Below are 14,152 nucleotides of genomic sequence, written 5' to 3' on the forward strand. Positions count from 1 at the left end.
CTTATATACATCTTATTTCTTATTATTACTGTTTTTATGAGAAATAAGATACTGTGACTTAGGTGCTTATAACTTTTGTTCCTTTGTTATCTCTGTGTCACAAGGTCAAATAATGTGACGAGCTTGGTCCTGAACAACTGAGTTTAAATTTATTGCAAGTCGTATTATTTCTCTATGAAGATGTGTTTTGTGTTTATGCCCATGAAGTGTTGTATGGCAAGTCTTAGTCTTTCAAGTCATTTTCACTGCCTTATCTCACACTTCCATTTCCAATGCCTTTAAAAATTATTATTACCTGCAGGCCAACTAAATGTTACAGATAGTCTTTCTGGATATTGGTACCAGAGGACTGGAGTTAAGCTCAACATTTTTCTTTGTTTTTTTTTTTTTGTTTTGTTTTGTTTTTTTTTTGAGACGGAGTCTCGCTCTGTCGCCCAGGCTGGAGTGCAGTGGCCAGATCTCAGCTCACTGCAAGCGCCGCCTCCCAGGTTTACACCATTCTCCTGCCTCAGCCTCCCGAGTAGCTGGGACTACAGGCGCCCACCACCTTGCCCGGCTAGTTTTTTGGAATTTTTAGTAGAGACGGGGTTTCACCGGGTTAGCCAGGATGGTCTCGATCTCCTGACCTCGTGATCCGCCCGTCTCGGCCTCCCAAAGTGCTGGGATTACAGGCTTGAGCCACCGCGCCCGGCCAAGCTCAACATTTAACAAAGATATTACAGAAAGCTTTGTATTTATGAAAACTTAGTTACATATGTTTATACTTCAGTGAAATACTTTTTTAGGCCTGTTCTTCTTTAAACATTACATTACTTACATTACATTCTTCATATGTTCCTCTGAACAACCTGGTGGGGTAGAAACTGTCTCTGCCCACCTCCCTCATCCCCACTTTTATAGATTAGGAAATAGGTTTAGAAAGTTTATGGCAGGGTAATCCCAGCACTTTGGGAGGCCCAGGTGTGTGGATCATCTGAGGTTAGGAGTTTGAGACCAGCCTGTCCAACATGGTGAAACCCCATCTCTACAAAAAACACAAAAGTTAGCTGGGCATGATGGTGGGCACCTGTGATCCCAGCTACTTGGGAGGCTGAGGTAAGAGAATCCGCTTGAACCCGGGAGGTGGACATTGCGGTGAGCTGAGATCGTGCCATTGCACTCGAGCCTGGGCAACATGAGCAAAACTTCGTCTTAAAAAAAAAAAGAAAGAAAGGAAGGAAGAAAGGTTATGGCAGGACTTAGTGGAGAGCCGGGTTTGGAATTTAGGTTTCCTGATTCCAAATGCTGTTTTATTTTAATGGTACTCTGACCAGTGGTAAAATTAGAGTGGGTCATCTGCCAAGTGAAATGCTAAACTATGTATTCCTTCTTAGAATTCTACTTGAGGTTACTAGATGACTCTCCAAACTTTCTAAATTGGCTAACCTGCAGCAATTTGTATCATTTCCCTGTGTGTGCTTGTGTGTGTGTGTTAGATAGATGTCTTTATGTTTAGGAGTCTTCATGAGTACCCTTATAGCAGAAAGCGCCTGCATTTGGATCTGCTGAGAATCTAGCTTCCTGCATTTTTCTGTGTGACCTTCATTGGAGGAAGAATGGGAAACCTGCCTCACTGCTTACGCTATTGAATTTCACCAGCTGCCTTTTATGGATTTTAAATAGAGTTGGTTTTGTGATTTTTCTTTCTTTTTAAAATCTGATCTCTGTAGAAAACTGCCTAGCAGACTATACCAGCTTTAAGAAATAGAACCTGTCTTAGCTGCAAAGCAGAAACCATTTTGTGCATTTTTATTGTGAAAAATACCAAAGCAATTTCAAAGAAGGCCCAGATTTAAAAATCTATCTATAATCTCTTTCTGGGGACTTGACTTATCTGGTATGATGATGTAGATACCTGTCTTTACACTCTAGCTTTATTAACTTGTTAATATTGGGATAGTATTCCTTTTGTAGAATCAGCCATAAGTATTCTGTATCTTATATTCTTCTGTTTCTTTAACAGAACAGGGAGATGTGTGGACAGGATTCTTCCCTCGTCGGTGCATGTGTGCTGGTAGATGGAACCAGTTAATCTCCAAGGTCATCTGCTAACTCTTAGTTGTTAGTGCCTCTCTTTTGTGTCTGTGTCATACCACTCACAGTTGTCTGCTGTGTACTAAATACTCAGTGTGTGTGAGGGGAGAGAACATACCCAATTTACAGTCTCTGGCCTCTAGTCCTGGGAAATCTCAGCCTCTTAGGCTTTCTATGTGTATTTATCCGGCAGACATTGACGAAACTTTTGCTCCTCACAAGGAGACTCTGAGCTAGGCCCTGGGTATAAAGAAACATAAGAAAAGACCTCTCCCTTTGTGTCTACCAAGCAAGGGAGAAGGGTGTATAAATAAATAACTGTCAAGTGTGTCAAGTCCCTATTAGAGGTCAAGTGGCAGGATAGACAGGGGTGCTATGGAATGGCACAAAGGCAGCCTGCAGACCCCACCAAGCTGCTCTCCCCGGCCTGTTCTCTCTTTGATTTTTCCAGATACCCATCTTTCTTCTTGTGCCCCCCGTCCAACCTAGTGATGACGAAGATAAGAATAAATGTTTAATGTGGTTGTGCGCCCACTTCCAGTCCACCCTAGATGTCACCTGTGCAATTTTCCAAGCTTTTATGAGAAAGTGAATTGAATGATAATACCATCTTTTGAATATGGAAGTGAGACACAAGGTCACAGCAGGGCCTTATCTCCATAGTCTGTTGTGGTAGGGAAATGGCGAAAAAGAAATATGGTTGGTCTGTGTGATACTTAGTCTTAATAGAGAGGGAGACACTTTATTGCTCTGAAAATCTTACCTTCCAAGGGCATTTGAAACCAGCCCTTGTTTCCAATCTGGCTGAGTTGCTGAACCCTGAAGGTTTAATCCTTATTACTGATAAGGAAAAAAGAATGTGACTTATCACCCCAATCTCTGCAGTGATGGAAGGAAAAACTATTTCTCGGAATGTGATTACATGTTATTTGACAGCTTTTTGGTTGGCCCATTTATTTAGGTGTTTGAATAAGTAAACTCAGTCGAGGGGGGGTTTGAGTATTGTTTACTTTATAAATGTGATAGTTCCTTTTTGAAGTGATCCTGCTCTTGCCCCTTTCCTCTACCATTCAAACAGAGTTTAAATATTTGCCAGTGCAGATGTTTGATTTTTATCTAAGCTCTTTCTTTGTTTAACTTTATTCTCATGGGTGGTTAAGTGGACGATAAGGAGGTTCTTGTTTAATTCTTTTCAACTGGTGTTGCTCAAATATTTGGAGAGCAGATGCTTCCCAGAAAGAATGAGCGGGAACCTGGTTGAATGGAGGTGAAGAGATACGTCTCCGTATCATATCACAGTAAACCAGACCCTGTGAGGCTGTTACTAGGGCCCCGGGGCCTAGTAGGCCTGAGTGTTTCTCAGTGTCCAGAACCTTCCTTTAGCAGCTCCTGCAGCTACTAGTGAAGGGTTTTCACCTCCTTTGTTTTGCAGAAAAACGTGTGCTGTTCTAAAAACAAAGCTTGGTAATTCAGTGGCACTCGCAGCGAAGGCCCGCTTGTGTTGTGAACTCCCCTTGGAAGCCTCTCAGCATTTCTTCCATACCCACTTCTGATCTGATACCAAGTTTTGCTTTCAGAAGAAATGATTTTTTTTTAACCTTTTGCACTTATCTCAGCATTTTAGCAGTGATTAAAAACAAGCAAACGAGTAAAGAATATTCCCTACCCTATTAGCTATCATTACATTGGCTTTGTGTGTGGACTTGATGATCAGTTTCCACAGGGATTTGCTTTTTAATCATTACCTTAAAAACTCATCCATGAACAATTCCACATTTCATCACTGCCCTTGGAACCGACACTGTGGGTGTGATTTTTATGTGCTATGTGATAAATGAGGCAGACTTCTCTGGAAATATTGAGAAAAACCCGGGTTTCTGAGTGATTTGCCTGGCAAATTACCTTCCCTAGGAAATTTAAACAAAGACCAAGAAAGGAAGTAAGCCCCAACTGGTGGGGGGATGGGGGGGTGGGGGAGGTGGAGTCTTTTATATCTCTTTCTTTCTAAACTGGGACTCCACTGAAAAGTTGATTTACACTGTGAATCGAGGCTGAATGAAATCCAATTGGAACTCACTTGAACACTGTTTTGATGTAAGATTCAAAGCTTCTGCAAATTTATTTTATCTTCTACATTTGCTGATCTCCTGCTTGTAAATCCTGTTGAAGGAGAATAAAAATGACTGCAGCCTGATGGGAATTAAATGTCTGAAGTTCAAAGCAGTTTGCACATCAGAGCAAACGTCAATCAAATGAACATCTTGCAAGCCAGGCAGGGAGTGAATTTCTCCATGGGGAAGAGATCAAAGTGGGAGTCACAGTTCTGTTTTCTCCCTCGGGATGCAGTTTCGATCAGTTGTTCATGAAAGTAAATCCAGAAGGAAGTTTTTTTTTTTTTTTTTTTTTTTAACTTACAGGGGTTGGAGAGATGGAGTTATTTCTCTTGAAACTGAATTTCAGGCACTGGTTTTATCTTATGAAAATGAGTATAGAATGCAGTTACAATCCATTATCTCCTTTTTTAGAGTCGGGGTGTAAAGGAGATTTTTATCAGTAATTTCTATTGTCATTACTAACTTTTTGAAAGCACAGGCATGAGGAATGAAGCAAACCAAACCTCTTAAGTTGATTTGCCCATTCATTTTGTATGAAAATCTATGATTTTACCGCTTCTTGGCCTTTCCGTAAACCCGAAATTGTATAAATGTGACTGGCAGCTAATGCACTTCTTAATGAAAAATCTTTTAGGTAACCGCTAAGAATAAGTGACATGTTTTTATAAAGTGTCTTAAGTATGAGCTTTATATTTCCAACATTCTCCAAATCAGGGCAAATAGCATGTTTCTTTTTATAAGTCACTTTTCTCAAAGGCATATGGGCATAAAATGCATTCCTGTCTTTGGCAAGGTGACTCTTCCTCTAGGGACCAGAGGTAGCTAAAGTAACAAGGATGGCTGAGCATGTTTTACCCCTGCGTGTGGAGTCTGGAGTCCAGAAAAAGCAGTAGGCGTTAGAGTGTTAGTGAAGGGTAGAAAGATAAGCACTCTTCACTTGTGCTTCCAGTAGTTATTCCTGCTAACCTAGCCGGTCCCCAGCCCTGTATATCTTAAGCCCCTATTGACACCTCCTTCTTCATCTGACTGGCACATCAGTGGTAGTGAGAAAAGCAGCAGAGTGAGGTTGATTTCTAGGCTTTTCATGCTAACTTGACTGGCGAGTGAATGCTGCACGGCTGAAATTCAACACATGTGAGAGAACTCACGGCAGTTGAGACTCTTAGGAAATACAGTAGATGTTCAATGAATATTATGAAATAAAATGCCCAGAGCTTTCTGGTGACTTAACTCTGCCCTTTCTCGTTACTCAGTCAACCAGTAAGAATTTATGGAATGCCCCACCTTCCAGCAACTGTGCTAGACATGAGAGAGAAATATAAATCCTCCAGTAACCTACAGTCCCATTGGGGGAAGCTAAAATTTCTCAAGCGCATAAAAGGTTTTAGAGAGAATTGAGAATTCAAGAGCTACATGGGTAGGGTTTAGTCAAATAGGGGTTCCATGATAAAACTTTTTGGCATTTCACCCCCATGTAACACACATTTATTTGGTATAGGGGGAAGGCAAAATGAATACTATAATTTGTTCATTATTTATAATAAAGCTTATTTTTATTCATTTATTTTTTTGAGACAGAGTCTCGCTCTGTTGCCCAGACTGGAGTGCATTGGCGTGATCTCGGCTCACTGTAAGCTCCGCCTCCTGGGTTCATGCCATTCTCCTGCCTCAGCCTCCTGAATAGCTGGGAATACAGGCGCCTGCCACCACGCCTGGCTAATTTTTTGTATTTTTAGTAGAGACGGGGTTTAACCATGTTAGCCAGGATGGTCTCGATCTCCTGACCTTGTGATCCACCCACCTCGGCCTCCCAAAGAATGAATCTTATTTATAAATATTATTGATGCAGTGGTCTGAATATTTGCCTTCTCCCTCCCAAATTTATATGTTGGAAACTAATCACCAACATGATCCTATTAGGAGGAGGGGCCTTTGGGAAATGATTAGATCATGAAAGCAGAGCCCCCATGAATGGCATTAGTGCCTTTACAAAAGAGGTCCCAGAGAACTGCCTTGCCCCTGTCACTGAGGACACAGTGAAAAGGCCACGTCTATGAACCAGAAAGTGGCCCTTCACCAGACACTAAATCTGCCAGTACCTTAATCATGGACTTCCCAGCCTCCAGACCTGTGAGAAACGAATTTCTGTTGTTCACGAACCACCTAGTTTACAGTCCAGATGGACTAAGACAATTGATTAGTGTTCTGTTGGTATAAGCAGAATCTTTAAAAAAAAAAAAAAAAATCTGTATCTAATGGATAGGACTGTGATATTATGTTGTTTGATTACGAAACAAGAAAAATAGGAAGAAGACACAAGCGTATAGTTAAGAAGCAGAATGGCACTAGTCAGCTTGGAGGAGGAAGGACTCATCATGGGCCAGTACTGGGGAGAAATTTGAAAGAAGAAGAGTTGAGCTGGGCTTTGAAGAATGAGTGGAGTGGACACTGGAGAGCGTCACAGTTGGGGTCGAACAGAAGAGCGCATAGGGAAGGGCCAGTTTGGTTAGAAGTGTAGGATAGGAGACGGTGGGAAGAGAAGGTCGGGTAGATTATTGTTGACAAGTACCATGTCATGAAACTGTTTTATGATGGAGAAATGTTTATCAAGCACCTACTTTTGTTAATGAGTCACTGTCATTTTTATTGTTATAAAAATGTTTTCTCTAATGCTTTTGAAGATGATCTTTTCAGCAAAGGAAGTAAAACAACCTATAATAATAGTTCCCTGATGTCCCTGGTCCCACGAGCCACCTTGCATTTCACAAAGGTCCAGAAAAATCTGTGTATCCTCAGCATTGGACTTCAGCTCTCTCAAGGGGTGATGCTGAAAGCGAGGTGCTGTCTGTGGAGACTTAATCCAGATAGGCAAAGGCTCTCTCCAGGTTTACACATTTCCTGGGAAGATTTGTCAGTAACCCTCTTCAGTTGCAAGTTCTTCTTTATGTATCACTTATGCGGAATCGTATGTGGTTTGTCTCTGGAAAGAAGTTGAGTGATGGGTTCAAGTCTCTCTTAGGTCCCTGACTTGCTCTGCGGTCTTTGGTGTCATTTTTCTCAACTGTGAAACAGGTAGGAGAAAGGGTTCATAACTTGGACAGCAAAATCCAGATGTGAGCTGCATACATACCTCAGAACTACCCTGTTCTCTTGATCTAAATCCATTCAGAAGATCCTGTGTCTTCGGTCTCTTTGAGACACACAGGAAAGTACCTGTGCTCATGCAGAAGGCCATTCCTTTGCTTTATTTCTAAAAGAATCTGCATAGCAGGATTGGAAGGCACTTCTCATTCCTCCAGAGCCTATGAAAGTCAGATTCCGGCCGGGCGCGGTGGCTCAAGCGTGTAATCCCAGCACTTTGGGAGGCCGAGACGGGCGGATCACGAGGTCAGGAGATCGAGACCATCCTGGCTGACACGGTGAAACCCCGTCTCTACTAAAAAATACAAAAAAAAAAAAAACCTTAGCCGGGCGAGGTGGCAGGCGCCTGTAGTCCCAGCTACTCGGGAGGCTGAGGCAGGAGAATGGCGTAAACCCGGGAGGTGGAGCTTGCAGTGAGCTGAGATCTGGCCACTGCACTCCAGCCTGGGCGACAGAGCGAGACTCCGTCTCAAAAAAAAAAAAAAAGAAAGTCAGATTCCTTGACCTCACCCCAGACTCACTAAATCAGACTCTCTAACAGTGGATCCCAGGAATCTGCATTCCAACATGCATCCCAGCTGGTTCTGAGGTAGCTAGACTTTCAGTATTGTAACCATTCAACTGAGTCATGGTCCTCACTTGCTAAGATTTCTTGGAGTCTTCAGGGGAGCCCAGAACAGGACTAGGCACCCTGGATGGCGTGGATGGTCATAAAAGACCAATTAATATGAGCACCTACTTATGACCAGAACAATGCTAAGCAATGTATGCAGTGGTGAACAAAATCAACAAGACATGGTGCCTACCTTCATGGCACTCTTGTCTATTTATGGAACCTGATCTGTAAAAATCATGAGTAGAACTGTAAATTTAAAATTATGGCACATGTCTTGACAGAATATGGAGGCATTTAACATAGACTTGGGAAGTCATCACAATCAGGATAGGCCTTTCTGAAGAAGGGATACATGAACAGAGACCTGAAGGATTACTAGACAAGTAATCAGGAGAACCTTCCAGCCTTCCATTGTCCAATATGGTAGCCATTCTTCAGTGACTATTTACAAATTAAGATGAAATAAAGTAGAAAATGTAGTGTCTCTGTTATGCTAGCCGCATTTCAAATGCTCAGTAGCCACATGTGTCTAACATGTCAGACAGTGCAAAAATATTACATGTTCATCATCCCAGAGACTTCTCTTGGACTGCCCTGGTCTAGACCAGCAGTGGTGAAACAGGTCTGGAATACCACCTGTTTTTGAAAATTAAGTTTTATTGGAACACAGCCATACTCAATCTTTTATTTATTTTCAGTAGCTGCTTTCACACTACAATGGCAGAGGAGTTGCAACAGTCTTTATGGCCCACAAAGCCTAAACTATTATCTCTCCCTTTATAAAAATGTCTGGGAGGGAATAGACTTAGTGTGGCTAGCTATAGCTTAGAGAGAAGTGAGGTTGTAGTGATAGTGCCTTGCCAGCATGGACACAGCAGCTGCTGCTGTATTAATCTCTTCTTTTCCCTCCATCTGTGGCTTCTGAGGCAGCAGTCTTCTCGTCTAGACAAACTGGAGTAGGTCCAAGGAAGGGCAGCCACGTTGATGAAGCAACTGTGTCCTTTAAGGCACAGTTGACATTGTCGGTGTAACTCTGCACTAGGTTAGAGCCTGGACTAACAGTCTCTTAAAATCCAGCTATCTCCTTCTTTGAGATGATATGAAATAAAGCAAGACTGTTTTTAGCTTTTGCTGTTGGAACCAACATACCATGTGAAAACCTAGTCCCCTTGCTTGTGCAGTCAGTTCCATGTAATAGTTCTTATGTGTTAGGAGATGTGATCAACAGATTTTAAAGTTCATGCCAGTGGTCAAATGGATATTGCTTTTTAGGAATGTTTCTCCTAGCTTTAGAGCTTCTCTATTTGGGTTCATGGAGTTGCATTAGTGGTTCCTGAAGTTTACATTTTAACACAAATTTTTAAAAACCTCATTTCAAGTTGCATTTATTTGGGGATCTCTTACAAACTTTGAGTCCTCTCAGGATCTGAAATCCTAAATAGTTTACTTAGAAGTTCAAGATCCTTCACTTTTGTTACTCCTGGATGAAATTCACTTAAAAATACTCTTAATGACTATATGTAAATAAGCTGGTATGTTTTCCTATTATGTTCTTTCAGATTGTTGTCTGCTATAGCAATGGATCATTGATTCCACTAATATTTATTGATCAGCTACTAGCTAGAATAATAGTATTGTTCTAGCTCTAGTACTAGCATTACGCTACCACTGGAAATGAAAAGACTTTTGCCTTATTTGCATGACAGTCTAGCAGGTACAAGCTATGTGTCATATACTATGAGAGGAACTTCCATACATTATGTTTAATTTTTTTATGGCTCTGGAAAATAAGTTTTATTATCTTTTTCAGATAAGAAAACTGAGACCCAGAAAAAATGAATAATCTTTCTAATTGTGACAGAGCAGGGTTTCATATCTAGACCATTCCTACTCCACACCCATTCTTTATCCTTCACTACTGTCTGTTTTTGTACTTGGTCATTGGTTTTCCAATAGGATAATTTAAAGAATTCTGTTTTACATGTAACGTCAGAGCACCCATCTGATTTTTTTTTTTTTTTTTTTTTGTAGCTCTGTTTTGAATTTTGTCATCTATTTTCTGTATGATTTTATCAATAGTACTAACTTAAGTTTATTGGAGAAAAGTTGTTTGGAAGAATGGTTGTTTGTTTTTATCTTGGAATTGAATTTGATTTCTAAAACCTTCTGGATGCAGGTGTCCCCCCCCGACCCCCCACAATTCTGAAATTATTTTTTTGAATATTTAAATCTAAATCACAGTTGTATTGTTTATGGGCTGATCTATCTTGTACACAATGTAAATCATTATTTTTGTTGGTTGGTTTTTCTGGACTGAATAAGTATTGCTCATTCTCTCCTATTGTTTCAGGTTTGATGGGAGCTTTAATACCAATGTGTCTAGAACCATTAGTTGTGATCGACTTTCTACTACTGTTAATAGCCGGGCCTTCAATCCAGGACGAGACTTAAATTCAGGTCAGTAATCCATTGGTTTTACAAAGATGAACTGTGGTTCTACCACATTCTAGTTGAATAAATACGTTGCTTCAAATTTTTTTTTAAATTTTTGAAGAGAAGTATTATCTACTTAAGATTGGATATTTCTTGCTGGAAAGTTAACCCTCAAGAGAGGGAGAGGGAAAAAAAAATCAAGCTTACATCTTAAGCTTCTACTAGATAGCTATATATATGATACATGCCAACTACCTTTTTATGCTCTTCAATCTGTTAACTCATTTTTCGTGAATTTTACATTTGTTATTTTAAAGGTTATTTTAAAGACCTGGTTATCTTTGCAATAGGAGGTATTGGATGTTCTTTCCTTTCCCTAGTTATAATTTTTAATCTGTTTTGGGATTTTTCTGGAAGAATGTTGTAAGAACTTTTCTACTAATAAACTTAGGGCCATAATACTGTATACCAAGGTTGAACTTTCTTCCTGTTCTCATTGGAACTCAGCTGAAGGCAGTGTTAATAACTACTGGGTGCTCGTATTTATATATAACTACTGATAGCTCCAAAGTGACCTGATATCTCCACTTTTTTGCCCTAGAGTTCCACTCCTTATTTCTCTTTTTGTCTTATGTACTCTTGTTGATTGATACATCTCAGAACCTAGAGGCTTCACTGTTTAAGAGCTGAAAGAAACTTGAGAAATAATACCATCTCCAATCCTCAGATTTTACCAAGAAAAAAATCTAAAGCACAGGAACCTCCTAAGACTTTCCTTATTGCTGGAAAGACAAAGCATTCTTAAACATGGAGAACCATACTTCCCAAATTCCAGGTCTCTTGTAGACACATAAAGCCGAAGAGAAAGGCAGAGGACCAGAATATTTACTTTTAGGGCTCCAGTAGGTCTCACTTTGGGGCAGAAATGGTAGTCTTTGGGAATTGTATACACAAATCATGTAATCTATTAGGTCTGAAAAGAACAAGCTGTAAGTTGCGTGTTTCTTAGGCATAATAAAACTATAGCTGCTAGATAAATGATCCAACCTAAATCTGCTAGGCATATCTTTTTTCATTGGTCAGATCATCTGGAACCCTCTGCAGCAAGTGAGGTTTACTACTAGAAGGGAAGCTAAATGAGAATGGTTTTCATTACAAAAATAACAAAAGAGGATAGACAAGGGCATGGAATGGGGAGATAAATTAACGGGGAGGATTCCACAACTTGCACAGGGTGCAAAGCTGGAACTTGAGTCTCCAGGTTCCCAAATTCAGTTTTTTCCCTAAAACATTGCTAGGTACTCAAGAGATGTTCCTGGGTCTAAAGACTTGAAATAGCAGTCTTTGAATAGGATCAGATGTAAGTGTTCCAAAAATACATACTGTAATCCAACATTGTATGTAGTTAAGTTTTTTACAAGTCATGGTAACTCATGGGTTTTTTTTTGTTTGTTTGTTTGTTTGTTTTCTTTGAGATGGAGTCTTGCTGTGTCACCCAGGCTGGAGTGCAGTGGCGTGATCACGGCTCACTGCAACCCCTGCCTCCCAGGTTCAAGCAATTCTCCTGCCTCAGCCTCCCAAGTAGCTGGGATTACAGGTGCCCACCACCACACCTAGCTAGTTTTTGTATTTTTGTAGAGATGGGGTTTCACCGTGTTGGACAGGCTGGTCTCGAACTCCTAACCTTGTGGTCCACCCACCTCGGCCTTCCAAAGTACTGGGATTACAGGCATGAGCCACCTCACCCAGCTTTTTTTTTTTTTTTTTTTTTTTAAAAACAGAGTCTTGCTCTGTTGCCCAGGCTGGAGTGCAGTGGTGCAATCTTGGCTCACTGCAACTTCTGCCTTCTGGGTTCAAGCGATTCTCCTGCCTCAGCCTCCCAAGTAGCTGGGATTACACCCACCACCAATCAGCTAATTTTTGTATTTTTAGTAGAGATAGGGTTTCACCATGCTGGCCAGGCTGGTCTCGAACTCCTAATTCAGGTGATGCACCCACCTTGGCCTCCCAAAGTGCTGGGATTACAGGCATGAGCCAGCGCACCTGGCCGAGGTTTAAGAATTAGTGTGCATTTATACAATAAGTAACTTTTAAAAATTAGTGTGTATTTATATAAGATCTGGATGGATCACACATAAATGTGTGTATTTATATAAGATCTAGATGGATCACACTTAAATGTTAATAGTTATTTTTTAATGATGAAACTGAGATTTTTTACTTCCTTATTAATTTTCTTAATTTTAAATTAAACATTTGTTGTTTTTATAATGAGGGAAAAAAATAAAACAGGAAGGAATTATGGACTACTTTCAAATGCATTTTCACTCCTTTCTAGTAGACAGCACCTTCCTTAACATATTTCCAATGATAGATCCTAAGTCTGGTGTTGAGATTCTAGAAGCTCCATTAACCTCCTGGCTGTGTGACTGGGACAATAGGAAAGGGCAGGCTTGGGCAGACTGAGGGTGAGGTGTGCTCACTTGGGGTCCAGAATGATGGTCCGCTGCCAGGACCACCCACCTCAGTGAGTCAGATCTTGGAGGATCTGGAGGCTGTGGCAACCAGGGCCTCATCCTCATTGCCTTATTTTACTATTTATTGTATTGTTTCTGATAATGAGCACATTGTTGAGATCTGGCTTCATTATTAGAAGTAGTGTTACTTTTTCTTAGTGAATACACAGGCCTTTCTTCTAGATTATGGACTTTAGCTTTTGCTCTGAATAAGTTAGAAGGCCATGGGGGGGAGTTTACACAGGGGAATCTGGTGAATGACCTCTCTAGTATATGGCCATAACTTGGAAGAATGGCCTCCCACCTATTAAGTGGAAGGAATAAGTACAGCTACAAGTCATTTGACAAATATTTATTAAATGCCTTCTGCATAGTAAGTACTCCTTTTTGTTCTAGGTCAGGAGCTGTAAAACACACACACACACACACACACACACACACACACACACACACACAGCTTATAATCTGGAGGCCAGGAGCCAGGAGACATAGAAACAAGTGATACGTTAGAAGATGATGAATGCTATCAAGGAAAAGTAAAGCAGAGATGAGACATAGGGAATACGGTTGGCTGTCGGGGGAAGGAGCAGACGACTTACTATTTCATCTAAGGGTTTGTGGGTGAGATCTGAGTAAGTGGGATTGTAGACTGAGTTTATCTGGGGGCAGCATATCTGGGACAAATACCTTGAATTGGGTGACTGTTTGGTGTGCTTGGAAACTGCAGGATGGCCACCGTAACTGTGGTGGTGTGAAAGAGCTGGGAGTAATTAGGCCAGAGAGGCAGTCCGGGGCCAGGTCACCAAGAGCCTTATTTTACTGGCAGTTATAAGGACTTTAGCTTTTGCTCTGAATGAGGTAGAAAGCCATCATGTGGTGGAGGAGTCACACAGAGAAGTGACATGATTTGACTTAGGTTAAAAGGTTTACTGAGCCGAGACTAGACCGGACAAGGCAAAGGTAGAAGTAGGGGAAGGCAACTTAGAAAGTTACTCCAAAATCCAGGGGACAGATGATGATAGCATTAATAGTGCAGTGACAGTGGCGGTGGTGAGAAGCAGTTGAATTCTGAATATGTTTTGAAGATAGAATCGGTAGGATTTGCTCGTCCATTGGATGGTGGGCAGGATGGGGGACTGAGTATATGAGAGTGAGAAGTCCAGAAGGACTTCTAAGATCCTTGGCCTTATAAGGAGAAGGACAGAGTTGTCATTTACTGTGATGGGGAATGCTGGGAAAAGAGCAGGTTTGTGTGAGAG

The 14,152-nt window shown here is 41.0% G+C and overlaps 1 protein-coding gene across 6 annotated transcripts in view; it reads left to right on the forward strand.

The window, feature by feature from the left end:
* CACHD1 (cache domain containing 1) overlaps positions 1 to 14,152 on the forward strand; it is a 225,073-nt gene that overhangs the window by 123,445 nt on the left and 87,476 nt on the right. For all 6 annotated transcript variants that reach the window (XM_031669497.1, XM_031669496.1, XM_031669501.1 and 3 more), the window contains one exon: positions 10,295 to 10,401. In XM_031669497.1, coding sequence (XP_031525357.1) covers positions 10,295 to 10,401 — 107 coding nt within the window. The remainder of the gene's footprint in view (positions 1 to 10,294; positions 10,402 to 14,152) is intronic.

Source organism: Papio anubis, chromosome 1, assembly GCF_008728515.1.
Source record: "Papio anubis isolate 15944 chromosome 1, Panubis1.0, whole genome shotgun sequence".
Classification (NCBI taxonomy): Eukaryota; Metazoa; Chordata; class Mammalia; order Primates; family Cercopithecidae; genus Papio; species Papio anubis.